Consider the following 16,898-nt stretch of genomic DNA (forward strand, 5'->3'; position numbering starts at 1 on the left):
TTTTTTAGCTTTCTTCTTTTTTTGGTCACTAAACTGTGATTAAGAAGATTATTATCAAAAGCATAAAATAAAAGCATTTAAGAAACACAACCAATAACCTGCATTACCTGTTTACATAATTATTTCATAAATGACAAAATAAAAAAAGAAAAAAAATATATCCTGCCGACAGAGAGCGTTTGCGGTGCCCACCAAACGTCGAGTTAATCTCTCTCACCTGCAATGCAATATTTACAATCGAAACCTTTCGAGTCGATTGTCTATATTATTATTACGTATAATTATAAAAATAATATATTTTTATAACTTCCAAAGTATATGTTTTAAAATGGAATGAAGAGTGAACGAATCAAATTCAATTTGTTTTACTCCGTTCAGTTTGGTGTCAGATTTCGTCCTAATTTCTCCTATCTCAGTGGACGTCACGTGATTCCTTTGCCACCCTCACCTCGGAAGCCTCGGAATGGCACGTGACATCCGGCCACGGTCTGAGAAAGAAAAAATGACACGAAAATATGAACTGATGGGACACACACCAGATGATGGTTGACTTCGGGACCCACCAGCACATGTGGGGGCCACGTCGGGTCACGAAGCTTTTGGGTGGGATTCCGGTGCTGTTATCTGTACCTTCTATCCAGTTCAGATAAGGAAGACCCGAAGGCCGCGGCCCAAATTGGATTCCAAGCCCTAGCGATTCACCGGTTCGTTCGATCGGTCGTACCCCGCGCCATCCTTCCCTCGCGGCGACGCCGGTTATCCCGCGGCGTCGGAGGCGTCGGCCCTCCCTGAGCGGTCCTCCCGCCGCCTCTCCTCCGACGTGTCGATTTCCGAGGTTGTGACGTCGCTGGTGCATCCATCCCGTGGCAAGTCTTTCGATACAGGTTTCATTCGGGTAGATAGTTCGCAGGGGTTTCGTTCTTGGATGAAGGGGGTTTGTTATACGCACTCTTACAATTGTTTATCTCGATTACAACGATGCGAAGGTGGAAGAATTACTATATGTTAAGGGGAAAAAAAAAGGGTTTTGATGATGGTGTTTTGGATGCTAATGCAAAGGATTTTTTAGCTCGAGTGCCATAAATTGGATATGAATGGTCTCAAATCTCTATCCATGATGAAATGTTTCTAGTGAATGTATTTGCTCACTGTCAATACCACATTTCAGAAAAAGATATGCATTAGATCAGTACCAAAGATGATTGCATTTGCAGGCATAACAGCATCATCATCATTGATATTTGACATGTTTCTACTTTAAAATACCATTAGTAGAATAAAAACATGTTTTCATTTGTAAGATGAAAATCATTACTTGCTATGACTTAACTAAATGGACATCTGCAAAGATATTCAGTTTGCATATCCAGAGTCAAAAACATAGTGGCTTGTTGCAAGATTGGCTTGACCAATTTATAGTAAATGGCGAAAGTTCTTCCGTGGGCCTTGTATTTTGGCAGAGCCTTCTTCGCTGAATTCTATATTTACCGAGGTGTGTTGTAATGTTGCCTGTCTACATCACGGGGCTATTTAATTATTTTGATACTACTAACCTAGTTACTTTTTTCTGAGACTGGATCATGGTTACAAATTCAATCATAATTCATAAACTTGGATGTGTGTATTAGGCGGTGAAACTTCTTTTCGTGTAGTTTTCTGTTTCATCATCATCGGCAGTTATTTGTTATCTATGCCTACATCACTATTATCATGTCCTCGTAAATATGTGTCCAGGTTCCCAAGTGGTATGTCTAGATGGTTGCTATATCTTATAGGTCTCTTCTTTTGTTCCTTAGAGATGTGCAATAGTATTCTTTAGATTCCACTGTCTTTTACAAACACCATTTATGACTTTATTATGTACTGCTTTTGCCTTTCGGCATAGCTTGACCGTGCTTTTTGTTTTTTCTGTTATGTAAATGTAACTTGAGCTTAAAATAGTTGTATCATGACAAATTTCAGGAGTTATGCAATGTAATCTTTTAAAAGCCGAAACGAACCACTAACGGAGAAAGGGATACAAAATCAAAATATATGCAGAGGCATCATGTTAGATATTGCATGACTGGGATAATGTCTATGTTATTCCTTTTCTTTTTGTTTTTTACTTGAGTAGCTATCATGGACCATAATATCAGTGTGGTATCCATGAATTCTTCCATGAGGAGATGAGCAAACCATCTGTAAGCTGCAACCATAAACACCATGCATATTGTTTCATTATATTCTCCAACAAGAGATGGGTTTCTGGACACATCATTATTGGCACTTAAATTCGGTTGTTATCTAAACAGTTTCATGATGAAGGATGAATTGCTTCATGAAAGATGTGGTTGTGAATATTTTTTCTTTTTGCAGGCATTACTAATGAAGGTATCTAGGACTGCTCAGATCAGACTAGTCAGTTGCCACCCAGAGGTGTATGAGCCATGCGATGACTCATTTGCGCTGGTTGATGCACTATTAGCTGATCGAGAGCATCTGATAGAGCACCGGCCAAGGTTATGCATGGAACTGGGCTGTGGAAGTGGCTATGTAATCTCATCTTTAGCCATCATGCTTGGTGAACTAGGCTGCGGGGTCCATTATTTTGCAACAGACATTAATCCAGATGCAGCTCAAGTAACTCGTGAAACACTTGAAGCTCATGGGTTGCACGCTGAAGTCATCTCGACTGATATTGCATCTGGTCTTCGGAAACGCCTTGCGGGCATGATTGATGTGGTTGTTGTGAATCCTCCCTATGTGCCTACTCCCGAGGAAGAGGTTGGTTGCAAGGGGATCACAGCTTCATGGGCTGGAGGAGAGAATGGTCGTACGGTGATCGATAGAATCTTTCCTGTCGCTGATGAACTGCTGTCAGAAAAAGGTTGGCTATATATGGTCACTCTAACTGCGAATAACCCCACACAGGTTTGCCGAATGATGAAAGAAAAGGGCTATGCATCACGGATTATCGTGCAGAGGTCCACAGAAGAAGAGAGCCTTCATGTTATTAAATTTTGGCGGGATGGTGTCATCGCAAACAGTGCTGAAGGTTCAGATTCTTGGTTGTCACAGTTTCCATTCAAGTCTTTCTGGCGAAGTAGTGGAACCAGTGCTTGAGTTTGGTTCTGAAAACTGACAAACTCCAGATCCTTCGTGGTTGTTCAACAGCTGGTCCAATTCATATCCTCTTATGTCCTACAAGAGCTTTTCGGCAATAGTTTTGTTGGTCGATGGCTAACAATGTTTCCAAAACGATCTTGATAATAGTCTGTGGATAAAAGCTTCCTCATCCAATTTGGTGCCATGGAATTTGACACTTGATGTGCTAAAAAATCTCTTGTATATTTTTGTCTCAGCCAATTGGCTAATTTTTGAGGGCAAAGCTATAATTTCAGTCAACTCAGTTAATTTTAGGACTCGATCGAACCTTGAACCTTTCTATTCGAGATGATGCTAGAATTCTTTAACGGTATATTTGTTAATATTAATGTCGATTTTGATTGTTAACTCGATGAGTCGAAGCCATTATGCCATTCTTTTGAACAGAAGTATGTCCTTGAATCCCAAACTAAGAAAAAACTCATGCTCGACTAGTGCTGATGACATGCTCAAATCGATAGACATTCGATATGAAAGAAAAATATTTAGTGTGCGAGAAAGTAGTCCGTCTGTATTTGTGGTCCTGACCATTGGCAGCCAGGGAACAATCGACATATTAAATTTGATTCAAACAATGGTTCTGTTTTGGCAAAACTGGACTTTGACTAGGAACCACATGTCACGTCTTAATTAATACATGGCGTCAATTCCTTTCCTTTCCTTTTTTTTTTTTTGTTGTTTTGTGCCATTCACTTGTGTGATTATTCCATATCACTCTTATTTCTTTTGACAATTGTGCTTATATCTAATTTATATGCAGTAAATGGCATATCACATTGATATCCCTAGAGAACATTATTTTTAATTTGCATCAGCATCCCTATCAAGAACAAGTTCATAAATGATGGTTGGTGTTAGATCAACCATCAGGTACCAGTGGCAGAAGGGTCAAGGTATTAATTGCCCTTTTGCTGATCAGCAACAAACTACTAACAACAAACCACTAACGATGGAAAAACCACAGATTAAGCTTGTATTTTCAAACCTATTTTACACACAAAAATACCAAGTAAAACCTTTGCTTAGTATGGTTGCGAGTATTGTCATAATCATCCGACAAGCTAATCTGACAGATATAGAAGCATTTCTTTTGTTTCTATTCTATGGGCTTGCATATGGACTGACTGAGTAATACTAATTAAGTAGTGGTCAAAGATAGACTATTAGGAGACTCGAACACAGTTGAAACACTAACAGTTGGGACAGTACCTGATGTTAACTGCACATTTCGACCTGAGTCGATCGCCTTCTATAAAAGCTGATCCTTTGGTATGCAAAATTGTTGCACCGAAACATTTTAAAGGATGGCTCAGTTGGGCGAAAACATAACCGAGTCGCTGGATGCTGAACTAGCAGAGATAGGAAGGAGCATGAGGTCATCATTTCGAACTGCAACGGCAAGTTTGCGAAGAAGCTCCGCTGTTAGTTCCACGCGGTATGATGATGACGAGAATGAGTTGATTTGGGCTGCAGTCGAGAGGCTACCCACCTTCGAACGAGTGAGAACATCAGTTTTTGATCATTGGGATGGTGACAATGGCTCTGGAGAACAAAACAAAAGGAAGGTAATTGATGTCACCAAACTTGGAGCACTGGAGAGGCACTTGCTCATCGAAAATCTCATCAAGAATATTGAAAGTGATAACCTTCGCCTGTTACAGAAACAAAGAGAGAGAATAGACAGGTAAACTTCACTGCCAAGTTGTGCATGTGTATATCATTGCATGCATGACTGTCAATTTCAGAAAATCCAAGGTTAGTCATGAACAATTATTTCCAGGGTAAATGTGAAACTGCCAACGATAGAGGTGCGATTCAAAGATCTGTCTGTAGAGGCAGAATGCGAAGTGGTTCAAGGGAAGCCCCTGCCAACTTTGTGGAACACCACGAAAAGCATCTTATCAGTAAGAAGATCGACCAATTTTGTATGCTTATCATCCATCATGTAGGTTGTGGTGCATTTGTTTATAGTAGGGTACTATGATTTCAATCATTTATCAACATTCAAAATATTGAACAATGTTCGAACAAAGGAGCATTGAATCATATCATTAGAGAAGAAATGTTTCTAATGCTTATAAATGCAAATTTCTTTGTTCAATAGGATCTCATTAAGGTCCCAGGTGTAAAGACTCACAAAGCTAAGATTCACATCCTCAAAGACATCAGTGGGATCATCAAACCTTCCAGGAAAGTCTTAAGAGAAGTATTAACCAAGAGATTGCAAAGAAATTGCTTTAAATATTTGCTCTTTTCTCTGAATATTAAGAATTCAATGTTTTCGACAAGTTCAAAAACAATTGCCCTTTTCTCTAAATATTAAGAATTCAATTCTCAGGAAGTTATAGAGATGCTTTATCCATAAACAGTAATATTTTAAAAAAAAGCACATTATAATACAAAAGAAAACAATAGTTGAATCCCATCAACGGTATAATCTATAGAAAGATTACTTACCGAGGTGTGTATTGTTTACAGGATGACTCTGGTACTTGGACTTCCAGGATGTGGAAAAACCACCTTCTTGAAAGCTCTCTCTGGAAAATTAGACAAATCTCTCAAGGTATCTCTTTTTTGGCCTGATTGGAAAAAACAATAATTAGTTACAGTTACAATAAGCAGTTATTCTCATCTGCAAAGATCAAAGAAGATAATGAGAATAGAATGGCATTCAGTTTTCCTTCCATGAATTTAACTTCAACATATTTAAAAATACAGTATCATAAGAAGCAAATAAAGCTTTATTTTCCGTAGAACTTCATAGTTAATGTTAATCCATTCTAATCTTTGTTTTTTGTGGAAAAAACATTTATCAGTAGCAGACTTTGATACTGCTCACTATTAATTTCTTTATTTTCATTTTTAATTTGCTTTCGCCTGACACATGACTTTCATCCTGCTGCAAAAAATCATTGATCAGTTCATTATAAGTCAATAAGTTCGCACTCTTGCATTAAATATGATTTGCAGATACTCAGATAGCAATATAACACAATATAATCTGTAAAAATTATAATAATCTAATATAGTGTTTTCTTACAATTTGGTTCCTTTGAGCACGAAACAGATCTAAAATCACCATCACTCTCTGCATTTTGTGGTGGATGAAAAATACACATGTTTCTACTTGCAGCTATATTAGTAAGCTCGTAAAATTTGATTAGCCAACTGAATTATTTTGTTTCATTTAGTATCACAAGGATGTCCTTCCCCTCAAAAAAGAAAAAAGAATAAAAGGAAAAAGAACTTAAGGATAACCTACTAACATAAACAACACAACATCATAAAATATTTGCTTTTTCAATTTTTATCTTTTATTTCATTTAAGGTACAAATATGTAAATTGAAATTAGTTTTACCTAAACTTTCTCAGACAGAAATTAACATGGTGATGTTTATTCCACCAAAATGCTTTATTGCTTAGTTGAAAGAAAGCAAAAAAAATTAAATGAATTAACAAGTTAATGTCACAGGTGACAGGTGAAATTTCTTACAATGGCTTCGGATTGGAAGAATTTGTGCCTGAGAAGACATCAGCTTACATAAGCCAATATGACCTACATATTCCTGAGATGACAGTGCGAGAGACAATGGATTTTTCAGCATGCTTTCAAGGTGCTGGGAATAGAGCAGGTTAGATCTAAATGTCTCCTTCAACAACTTCAAATACAATACATCACAGTTCACAAAATGCTTACTGAGCATATATTCTAAAGAGATCATGAAGGAAGTGAGTCAAAGGGAGAAGCAGGCAGGAATCATCCCAGATCCTGAGATAGACACTTACATGAAGGTATATCATTAAGTAACATACAATTCCATATAGTTTAATTTAACCAATATGTTCTCAGATTTTGGAAACCTGGGAAAACATACTTTTCAATATGAAATAATAAAATCCAAGTAAATTATCATGTTGTCCAGAAATTTAAGCACATATTTTTGTGTACAGGCAATATCATTGGAAGGATTAGATCAAAGCCTCCAAACAGATTACATCTTGAAGGTAATGTTTCTCAGGACCAAGTCAAACTTCTACAACAGTGTATCATCATTCTAGCAGCAATCAATGACTTACTTCCAGAAATTAATGCAATATAATCCTAGCAGCATTTGTAACATACTTCATGAAATTGATTATTCAATTTTGACCTGCTTATCAGATAATGGGACTGGACCTTTGTGCAGACACAATGGTAGGGGATGCCATGAGAAGAGGCATCTCAGGAGGTGAAAAGAAAAGGCTGACTACAGGTACGTCAAAGCAAAAATAGAGAGAATAGTATATGCTGCCTCTTGCTAACTCATAAGGATAATGATTCATAAATCAGCGGCATATTCCAATAACATGGCACAAACTTAATCTACAAAGCTTTTCTTACAAGTTCAATTTGTTCTATAGGAGAGATGATTGTTGGACCAACAACAACACTTTTCATGGATGAAATATCATCTGGCTTAGACAGCTCTACGACCTTTCAAATAGCTACATGCCTTCAACAATTTGCACACATCACGGAATCTACTGTCGTGGTTTCACTTCTTCAGCCAGCACCTGAGACCTATGAACTATTTGATGATATAATCTTAATGGCAGAGGGAAAGATTGTATACCAAGGACCTTGCAATCATATTCTTAACTTCTTTGAAGAATGTGGATTCAAATGCCCAGAGAGAAAAGGAGTAGCTGATTTTCTCCAGGAGGTAATTGCAAACTCAAATTCACTAATAATAAATATTATTTCATTCCACATCCTCTAAATGGTACACACTAACATGATTTGCTATTATTCAGGTGCTGTCAAGGAAAGATCAAGGACAGTATTGGTTTAATTCAAATAAGATTCATAGTTATGTTTCTGTAGATCAATTCTCTAAATCTTTCAAGGTCTATCAAATTGGACAGAGTCTGAGCAAGGAATTATCAAAGCCATATGATATGTCTCAATCCCATAAAAATGCTCTATCTTTTAATAAGTTTTCATTGTCAAACTGGGAACTACTTAAAGCTTGCGTAGTGAGGGAATTGCTCCTCATGAAAAGGAATTCATTTGTGTATATACTCAAAATAACCCAGGTAGCTACTACTACTTGGTATGTTTTCCAATATTGTTCATGATCAGCAGCTAAGGTAGTTGAATCACCTCTACTGCAGATTGGAATTGCTGCTATCATCACAGCGACTGTATTTATACGAACACATATGGAAGTTGACATGATCCATTCCAATTACTATCTGGGTTCCCTCTTTTTTGCACTTATCTCACTAATGGTAAATGGATTTCCTGAAATGGCTATGACAGTTTCCAGACTTCCAGTCTTCTATAGGCAACGAGACTGCTACTTTTATCCAGCATGGGCATATGCAATTCCAGCTACTATCCTAAAGATACCCATCTCTCTTGTAGAGTCATTAGTTTGGACATCAATTACTTACTATGCCATCGGATATAGTCCTGAATCAGTAAGGTAAGAACAACTAAGTTTTCAGAATTAAATGTATTTTTTTCTTCTTTGAGAAAAAAGAAAACTTAACCAATGTTTCTATTTACGCTCTTAGGTTCTTCCGCCAATTCCTCCTACTCTTTTGCGTCCACCAAATGTCACTATCACTGTTTCGCTTCGTCGCCTCCTATTTTCAAACAGCAGTGGCTGCTACGATCAGTGGTACAATGTGTTTGATAGTAATCCTGTTGTTTGGTGGCTTCGTTATTCCAAAACGTAAGGCGGCTTCAGCTTTCAGATCATCAAGCCAGCATAGCATAACAAGAACAAAACTAACAAACCTGATTTGTGTTGCAGCCTATTTACCAGGTTGGTTAAGTTGGGCATTCTGGATTTCTCCATTGTCTTATACACAGATAGGCTTAGCTGTTAATGAATTCCATGCGCCAAGATGGCAAAAGGTGAAATATGATACTTCCCACCAACATAAGACCACATTACGTCTTAATGAGTTATAAATGACACTTTAAACCATTTTCTGTCACTGCTATAAGCCACAGGTCTCATCAGCAAATATGACAATAGGGCAGCAAGTTTTGACCAGCCGTGGACTAAACTACCAGAGCTACTTCTACTGGGTATCGATAGCAACACTAATTCTATCGATTTTTCTACTCAATGTTGCATTCACCTTGTCATTAACTTTCAGAAGACGTGAGTTCTAGTCCAACTATCCTATCCATAAATGATTATTGATGTATGTGCTCTCTGTCATGGTAACCTAGTAGCAATAACAAGTTTTATATTACAGCTGTTGGGGTTTCTCGTGTCATTATCTCTCTTAAAAAGCTTTCTCAAATACAAGGCACGGAAAATGGAGAGGATACAAGTCATCCAAATAGTGAATCTCCCGCTGGATCACCTGTGAGGTCTACATTGCCAAAAAGAACTGGTGAGACTGTTCTACTGCTGTTAAGTTCAACAAAATAGTACGCATAGAATACGGTATAACATAAAAATTTCATGGTCAATGTGGCAGGGAAGATGGCTAATCTGTCAGAAAAAATGGTTTTACCTTTCGTTCCCCTAGCAATGACATTTCAGAATGTGAATTACTATGTTGACACTCCTCTGGTAATCATGCAAAAAAATTAATCATATCAGATAGGCCGATGGTTATGAAAGGAAATAATAATTAGTTTGCCTTGTGTCCTAGGAAATGAGAGAACAAGTCCATGCAGAAAAAAGGCTACAACTGCTTCACAATATCACAGGAGCTTTCCAGCCTGGAATTCTTTCAGCGCTGATGGGAGTAAGTGGAGCAGGGAAGACTACCCTCTTGGATGTTCTTGCTGGAAGAAAAACTGGCGGAACTATTGAAGGAGACATAAGAATTGGAGGGTATCCTAAGAGACAAGAAACTTTTGCTAGGATATCAGGTTACTGTGAACAGTTCGACATACATTCTCCACAAATCACTGTTGAAGAATCTGTCATGTATTCAGCTTGGTTGCGTCTGCCACCTCAAATTGATGGAAAAACAAGATCTGTAAGCTATATTCTACACATTATTTTGTTCCTTGTTGACATCATTAAGGCTTTAGAACTGTCAGAGCATCAATTTTATATAAAATGGTTTTTAACAGTGGGATATCTAATTCCTGTTAGATCCTTTTTAATGCATATGTATTGATCTTCAGAAATTTGTTCATGAAGTCCTCGAAACAATTGAGCTTGACAGCATCAAGGATTCGTTAGTTGGGATACAAGGGGTCAGTGGTCTGTCTACTGAGCAACGGAAACGACTAACAATTGCAGTAGAACTTGTTTCAAATCCATCTATTATATTTATGGATGAGCCAACCTCGGGTCTAGATGCTAGAGCAGCTGCTATTGTCATGCGTGCAGTGAAAAATGTTGCTGAAACAGGAAGGACAGTAGTTTGCACTATCCACCAACCAAGTATTGATATCTTTGAAGCATTTGATGAGGTAACTAGATTATTATCACCTTCATTTTGGAAGATGTGTAAACATCTGAAGTATATATATATATATATATATATATATATATATATATATATATATATATATCATAACTAGCACTTGCAAAAAGTATACCTAGTTTTTTATTAGATATAAGGCCACCTTTGACCGGTGTAATGCAATGCTATATACAAGAAAGAAAATAATCAAAATACTACAAAAGTTTGCAAAACAAACTTAAATTTATGGGCAAGATGACATAACATACAACAACAAATTGTGATGTCACAACTATTTGGCCTCAGCAACATAAATCTTTTCCAATCAAGACACAACATAATAAATCTAAATACTTGTTCAAATGTTATTCTTGACAATTGGACTGAAGTCACAAAATCTAGTTAATACGAAATCTACTCATAAAATTAAATACAAATATAACTTAATTTACTGTTCACTTTTGCAAAATTTTCTATTGCATTTTATGAAATATCTTTGTTTCATGTTTCCACAGCTGATCTTAATGAGAAGAGGGGGAGAACTGATTTACACTGGACCAACAGGAAAGCACTCAAGTAAAGTTATTGAATATTTTGAGGCAAGTCTTTACCAAACTCAAACATTATTATTTGACCCTCTTCTGTTTTTGCATAAGACCAATAGCCAGTGGTTCTCTTTTCAAGAACAGAGAATTCATTAAACAGGATCATGTACAATAGCACCGAATCACCAACGATAAGAGAACTGAATGCTTGCGGTTATGGAAAGGGCATTCTTGATACAGTAAGTGTACAAATCAAATACTGTGAAAATCACCTACTCTTTCTTTATATGCCAGGGCATTTCTGGAGTACCAAAGATTAGAGATAACTACAATCCAGCGACATGGATGTTGGAAGTCACCTCTATGTCAATGGAAAAGAAACTAGGAGTAGATTTTGCAAAGATCTACACAGAATCGTCTCTTGACAAGTATGCATCAAAGTCTATCTAAAACTATGCAGCAAACATGAGCTGATGTAACTATAATAACACATGCTGCAATTGATGTTATAGCAGGAAAATATATTGTTATTAATGATCCTCTGCATGGCATTAATAACCAACAGCATGAAACCATTATTCATATGCATAACATTGTTTACCAGAATCTTCTATGGTCGTTTCTCAATGCAGGGACAGCAAAGAGCTGGTTAAGCGCTTAAGCACACCACCACTGGATTCAAATGACCTGAGCTTTTCAACACGCTATCCACAAAAATTTTGGGTACAGTTCAAAGCTTGCATTTGGAAACAATCCTTGTCTTACTGGAGAAGTCCTTCATATAACATGGTGCGGATATTTTTCATCCTTGTTGCATCCATAATCTTCGGAATAGTATTCTGGCAGCGTGGGAAGACACTGTAAGTCTCTGCTTTTCATATACTAAACACTTTAAAGCAGAAATTGGATAAGTGGAGGTATATAATATGACGAGGAATAAGCATCATTGCAAATCAGTAGTGAGCTTTTCTGGCATAATGCCCATATTCAGATGCATAGTATACGAATAGATATCAAGATAAAGTTGAAGGATTCTTTTTTTATAAAGGAGAAGCAGAAAAAGTGACCTCAAACAACACTTTCTTGAAGTATATTAGATTAACTGTAGTGCTCGAAGAACTATATTGTCAAGCTCTTCACAAATTAAAAAACAAAAAACGCCAATGACAAAATGGAATATCCTTCTATTCATAAATTTACAAATGATTTATTATATTTGGTCAATAGTCTAGTTTCTTCTTCTTTTCTCTCTTCCCTTATTCTCCCCATCGTTTTATCATCCAAAATCTATTGAAATTTTGTCCTACCACCTGTAATTTTCAGGGTTTTTTTTTCCTTCACTCTTATTTATATCAAAATTTAATAGATTTCCTATTAAATGGGGGAAGCAGTTACAAGATATAGAGCCGAAATACTAGCAATCTAACAAAAGCTACCGACAATCTCATCACACATTCTTAGTCACACATTAGTGGGGGGTCATTCTGCAACACCATTCTTCTGATTAGTTGACAATTTGCAGGACCAGTTAAGCTAATAAAGTATAGATGATAGTCATCCTAGAAAAAGGAGAAAAAAAAAAGGTTGCGACCTAATATTGAGCCTCATAATAACAAGCAATCAAAGAGCCAAATAGATCTTAAAATTTGATATTCCATAATGAAAGGAAGGGGAGAAAATCTGTGCAAGTGCATTAAAAACCAAATTATTACCCAGCATACTTCATAAATTTACATCTAAAATTGTAATTCCCTTGCCATCAATATAATCATACTGATACGAAATAGAAAGAAATGGGAACTTTGATTATGAATCCTACAGTAACTTCGATACTTGTTTTAGGCATGTTGTCTTGCATTATACTTGCAAGTTGCAAATATCTGATATCTTCAGTTTAAAGTTTGATTTCAGGATTTATGCTTCGCTTATCTTCTAAACATGTTCTTAAAGTAACCAATGGTTCAGGATTCTAATATAATTTCTTTTCCCTCCCTTGAAGAAACAATCAACAAGATCTATTCAATACATTGGCGATCATGTATCTCGCCACAATCTTCACCGGAATAAATAACTGCTCGCCAGTTTTACCATTTGTTTCTATTGAACGGACTGTCCTATATCGGGAAAACTTTGCAGGAATGTACTCTCCATGGGCTTACTCTCTTGCACAGGTTTAGTAGCTATGTTAATGGTGTATTTACAATAAGACTAAGGAAGATCATTTACAGAATGTTGACCAAGATACACTTTTCTGTTTCAGGTAGCCATTGAAATCCCCTATGTACTCATAGAAGTAGTACTGTTTATGATCATTGCGTATCCAGCCATCGGTTACTACTGGACAGCCTCCAAGTTATTCTGGTTCTTTTACACCATGTTATGCACATTGCTCTACTATGTTTACCTCGGAATGCTGCTGGTTTCATTGACTCCAAATGTTCAAGTGGCTTCAATAATGGCTTCTGTTTGTTACACCTTGTTTAATCTCTTTTCAGGCTTCATTGTGCCAGGTCCTGTAAGTACCATTCACTCTCATCCTTCAAATTCATCTCTAAACATTTGGATATTTCAAATTGCTACATATGCAGACAACAAATATACCACAGCATAGCATCCTATGAACTGATAAACCAAAAGTTAATTCACATGAATTTTTGGTATCGGCAAACATCTTAATATTTAAACGCATATACCTGGAAGCTTGGTAAAATAGGTTAAAGTGTCCTAGAACAAACATACCTGTAGCTTATTACTATATGAAATAAACTAATATTTGCTTCATTGCAGCAAATTCCAAAGTGGTGGATTTGGTTATATTACCTGAATCCAATGTCCTGGACATTAAATGGCCTATTTAGCTCACAATATGGAGATGTACAGAAGGAGATGATGGTGTTTGGTGAAACCAAGTCAATAGCTTCCTTCCTAAAAGACTATTTTGGCTTTCACCATAATCTTTTTGGAGTTGTTGCTGGAGTTCTTCTTGCCTTTCCTTTCATATACGCTACCCTTTTTGCCTATTTTATTGGCAAGCTAAATTTTCAGACCAGGTAAAAGTTCTAAGCCTATATGTAAAGAGGTTCCTGAACTTCAACAGTAGTTTAGGACATGTATTTACTGAGAACTTTGGGTCCTTTGGTAATTTCAGCGATGTATCAGTCCCACAAAGAATTTCAAACTGTCAACTCTAATGAAAAAACCAGGGAAAATCATTTATAATCTAATATGCTGTTCCGTAAATTGGCATAAAAATAACAACTGTAATGTTCCAATCAGTGCAGTTAGCTACATGGAAATTTTTCTGGCATTTAGCTTTATAAAGAGCTATATCACTGGTCGAAACAACAACAATCGAATCATTTTTGTTGCTTCTAATAAGTTGTTTTAGCCTTTTAGGTCTTCTGGTACCTTTCTGCACGGTGCACACTACTAATAACAATTGATTCACCTTATACAATCCTTATATGTGGGTCTCCTGGATATATTACATTTCAGACAGTTCTTCCTTATTTTATAACTGATCAGGAAAGCCCAATGCATAAGGCTTCTCACACAAGTTATGGTTAATGTACGAGTGCCAGTATTTGATTCTATCTTTCATAGTAACTCCACCAATTCAACTTAGCATTCTTCTCTTCACAACACTAAATTATTGAACATGTTTTCTAACTACCCAACACTTTAGGACCATAAATCATAGTCTTCCTTGTAATATAATAATCATGTAAACTTTTTACCTTTGACCTAAGAGATACCACAATCATGAAAACTCTTGACATTTTCATCATCCTGCTTCAATTCTGTGAGCAAATAACTTCATCAATCTTCCCTTTTTCTAGAAGATTTAAGAATCCCAATATTCTATTTCTAGGAATCTTTGGTCCAATAATTTCAACTAAATCCTCTAATCTTCACTTATTATTGCCAAGTTGAAGTCAACGATCAGTCTTAGTCCCACTTAGTCTAGTTCTATTGGTTTCTAATGATTGTCAGTATTATTTATAGTCTTGTAAGTTCATTTATCATAAGAATGGTATCAAATTCGAACAGTAGATGCGTATCGACTGGTATTATGATATCCGGCCATATGATCTGATACTGGTTAGTCGCTTTTGAATTTTTTTCACTGGTGATACCAGTGTACAGGTACCATACCTGTCTGGTAGATTATTGAAACTGATGTTGGACCAAGATTTAAATCCTTGATATAAGTTTGAAAAGATAATGATTTAAGGTCGATGTTTGATGTAAACCAATGGTGATGAAATATAGATTAGTATCTTCACAATGCAAACAAAATCCATCAATAATTATGACCCCACAACATTAATCAGATAATTTAATAATTTCTGTATAATTGACTCCACGAAAATTGTGTTTCAGTGCCTAGTAAATGCATAGGAAAACTTATGTTTAGCACAACTTGAACTCGCTGATGTTAACGTACAGATGAGGACACATGCAACTCATTCTTCTATCCCGTTGTATCTATTGCATTGGAGATTGTATTATCTAGTATATCAAAGAATAACTTGACTAGAGAGCTCGGTTTTTATGTCAAGATTACTTGTAACACTAACATTGAACTAGTTGATAATTTTGTAATGCAATTGGCCATGAAAACATAACAATATAAGATAGAACATGAAAAAGTTGTAGGATAGTCATAAGCTGACATTTCTCTTGGTGTTAGGCACATTTCATATTTCAAAAGGAACCATTGATGGGAACACTAAGAATAATTTTAACTGTGCATTAAATCATCTAAGTGGAATTGACAATATCTGCATTCATGTGGTTCCATAGCTTCATCCTGTTACCAATTTCCAAGATTCAAGAAAAACGCCAGGATTACGTACTCAAGAATCCAGATCTCAGGCAATGCGCCCTGCTAAAACAGACGAAGGGCAGCAAGCTGCGAATTATGCTGCAGTTCAAGAAACCGATCGACGAATAATAGGACGAGAAAGTGGGATTGGGAAGATATAGTACTCACTGGATCCGGAATTGGCCGAGCCTGGAGTCGGGAACGAATTGGGATTAGGGTTCCCATTCGTCTCTCTACAGCGGGGTTATGCATGGTCCAAAGGATCATCATGTAAACAAGATAACGGACCGTTATCGTCGACTGGAACGGTTACAGTTGCCCGTCACTAAACATCCATCAGTAAAATATCGTTTATCCGACCGTTGTCGGACAAAAGGCAGCAGCCGGCGGTTGTATGAGAACCGCTTTTAACGGTGTTATACTCGTGAGATTCTCTCGTGTTTATTTATGCGCACATAAGAAAATAAGAGTCGGAATATATTAAATAGATTTTGATTATCCGACGTGTCGAGTACAAAGCAGCAATCGACCGTTAGATGATAAAGGCGGTTAACTTTGAGAAGTTCTCTCGTACCTATCTATATACATATGTGATAAGGGATGATTTGGATGATTTGGATCGAGTGCATATGTGATAAGGGATGATTTGGATGATTTGGATCGAGTGCTAAAGGGGTTAGGATTTCCATTCGGAGCCCGTGAACTCCAAAAGGCACCTCTAAGGGTAAAGGAGACTCAACAGACTTATGAGTCATTGGTTCTCGTACTCCTCAATCAATGTGGGACTGAATGACCTTATCAATACGTACACACGAAAATAAGAGTTGATACATATTAGAATATATTCTAGCGTCCGAGCATATTATAAATTTTGATATATATAAGGATTCGATGGGGATGTAACTGACAAAATGCTAATGAATATGTACTAAAAAAATATTATAATTAT

The 16,898-nt window shown here is 36.6% G+C and overlaps 2 protein-coding genes and 1 long non-coding RNA gene across 8 annotated transcripts; 2 read left to right on the forward strand and 1 right to left on the reverse strand.

Annotated features, from left to right (window-relative positions):
- The first annotated feature begins 646 nt into the window (after positions 1 to 646).
- On the forward strand, positions 647 to 3,387 carry LOC103994474 (uncharacterized). 3 transcript variants are annotated; one of them, XM_018828215.2, is made up of 2 exons: positions 647 to 884; positions 2,359 to 3,387. In XM_018828215.2, exon 2 carries the CDS (start codon positions 2,368 to 2,370, stop codon positions 3,103 to 3,105), a length of 738 nt encoding a protein of 245 aa, XP_018683760.2. In that variant the 5' UTR covers positions 647 to 884; positions 2,359 to 2,367; the 3' UTR covers positions 3,106 to 3,387. The 3 variants fall into 3 exon arrangements, with proteins under 3 accessions (XP_018683760.2, XP_009413096.2, XP_009413104.2); XM_009414821.3 differs by having other exon boundaries at positions 647 to 866; XM_009414829.3 differs by having other exon boundaries at positions 647 to 835.
- Positions 3,388 to 3,828: 441 nt separating this feature from the next.
- LOC135628447 (uncharacterized) lies at positions 3,829 to 16,234 on the reverse strand. Of its 3 annotated transcripts, none has more exons than XR_010492859.1 (7): positions 16,118 to 16,234; positions 13,526 to 16,009; positions 11,723 to 11,960; positions 6,642 to 6,714; positions 5,605 to 5,726; positions 4,637 to 4,799; positions 3,829 to 4,536 (listed from the first exon to the last, which is right to left on the reverse strand). It is a non-coding gene; the product is annotated as an uncharacterized LOC135628447 (long non-coding RNA). The 3 variants fall into 3 exon arrangements; XR_010492860.1 differs by having other exon boundaries at positions 13,526 to 16,012; positions 16,118 to 16,199; XR_010492861.1 differs by having other exon boundaries at positions 13,526 to 16,036; positions 16,118 to 16,172.
- On the forward strand, positions 4,062 to 14,175 carry LOC108953214 (ABC transporter G family member 41-like). 2 transcript variants are annotated; one of them, XM_065135090.1, is made up of 24 exons: positions 4,062 to 4,831; positions 4,928 to 5,051; positions 5,252 to 5,341; positions 5,609 to 5,710; positions 6,621 to 6,780; positions 6,864 to 6,940; positions 7,100 to 7,153; positions 7,311 to 7,401; positions 7,550 to 7,851; positions 7,943 to 8,224; positions 8,303 to 8,616; positions 8,708 to 8,868; positions 8,950 to 9,053; positions 9,147 to 9,306; positions 9,404 to 9,544; positions 9,632 to 9,726; positions 9,809 to 10,141; positions 10,293 to 10,583; positions 11,092 to 11,175; positions 11,416 to 11,549; positions 11,754 to 11,981; positions 13,121 to 13,292; positions 13,382 to 13,636; positions 13,909 to 14,175. In XM_065135090.1, exons 1-24 carry the CDS (start codon positions 4,452 to 4,454, stop codon positions 14,173 to 14,175), a joined length of 4,401 nt encoding a protein of 1,466 aa, XP_064991162.1. In that variant the 5' UTR covers positions 4,062 to 4,451. The 2 variants fall into 2 exon arrangements, with proteins under 2 accessions (XP_064991162.1, XP_064991163.1); XM_065135091.1 differs by having other exon boundaries at positions 4,450 to 4,831; positions 9,153 to 9,306.
- Positions 16,235 to 16,898: the final 664 nt, after the last annotated feature.

Source organism: Musa acuminata, chromosome BXJ3-1 (genome assembly GCF_036884655.1).
Source record: "Musa acuminata AAA Group cultivar baxijiao chromosome BXJ3-1, Cavendish_Baxijiao_AAA, whole genome shotgun sequence".
In the NCBI taxonomy this organism is placed as follows: Eukaryota; Viridiplantae; Streptophyta; class Magnoliopsida; order Zingiberales; family Musaceae; genus Musa; species Musa acuminata.

Bases quoted from the DNA above. Each gene is read 5' to 3' on its own strand.
- LOC103994474 (XM_018828215.2), top strand. From the start codon at position 2,368: ATGAAGGTATCTAGGACTGCTCAGATCAGACTAGTCAGTTGCCACCCA.
- LOC108953214 (XM_065135090.1), top strand. From the start codon at position 4,452: ATGGCTCAGTTGGGCGAAAACATAACCGAGTCGCTGGATGCTGAACTA. The intron at 8,617-8,707 runs GTAAGAACAACT...TTACGCTCTTAG, and splicing joins TATAGTCCTGAATCAGTAAG to GTTCTTCCGCCAATTCCTCC. The intron at 11,550-11,753 runs GTATGCATCAAA...TTCTCAATGCAG, and splicing joins ACAGAATCGTCTCTTGACAA to GGACAGCAAAGAGCTGGTTA.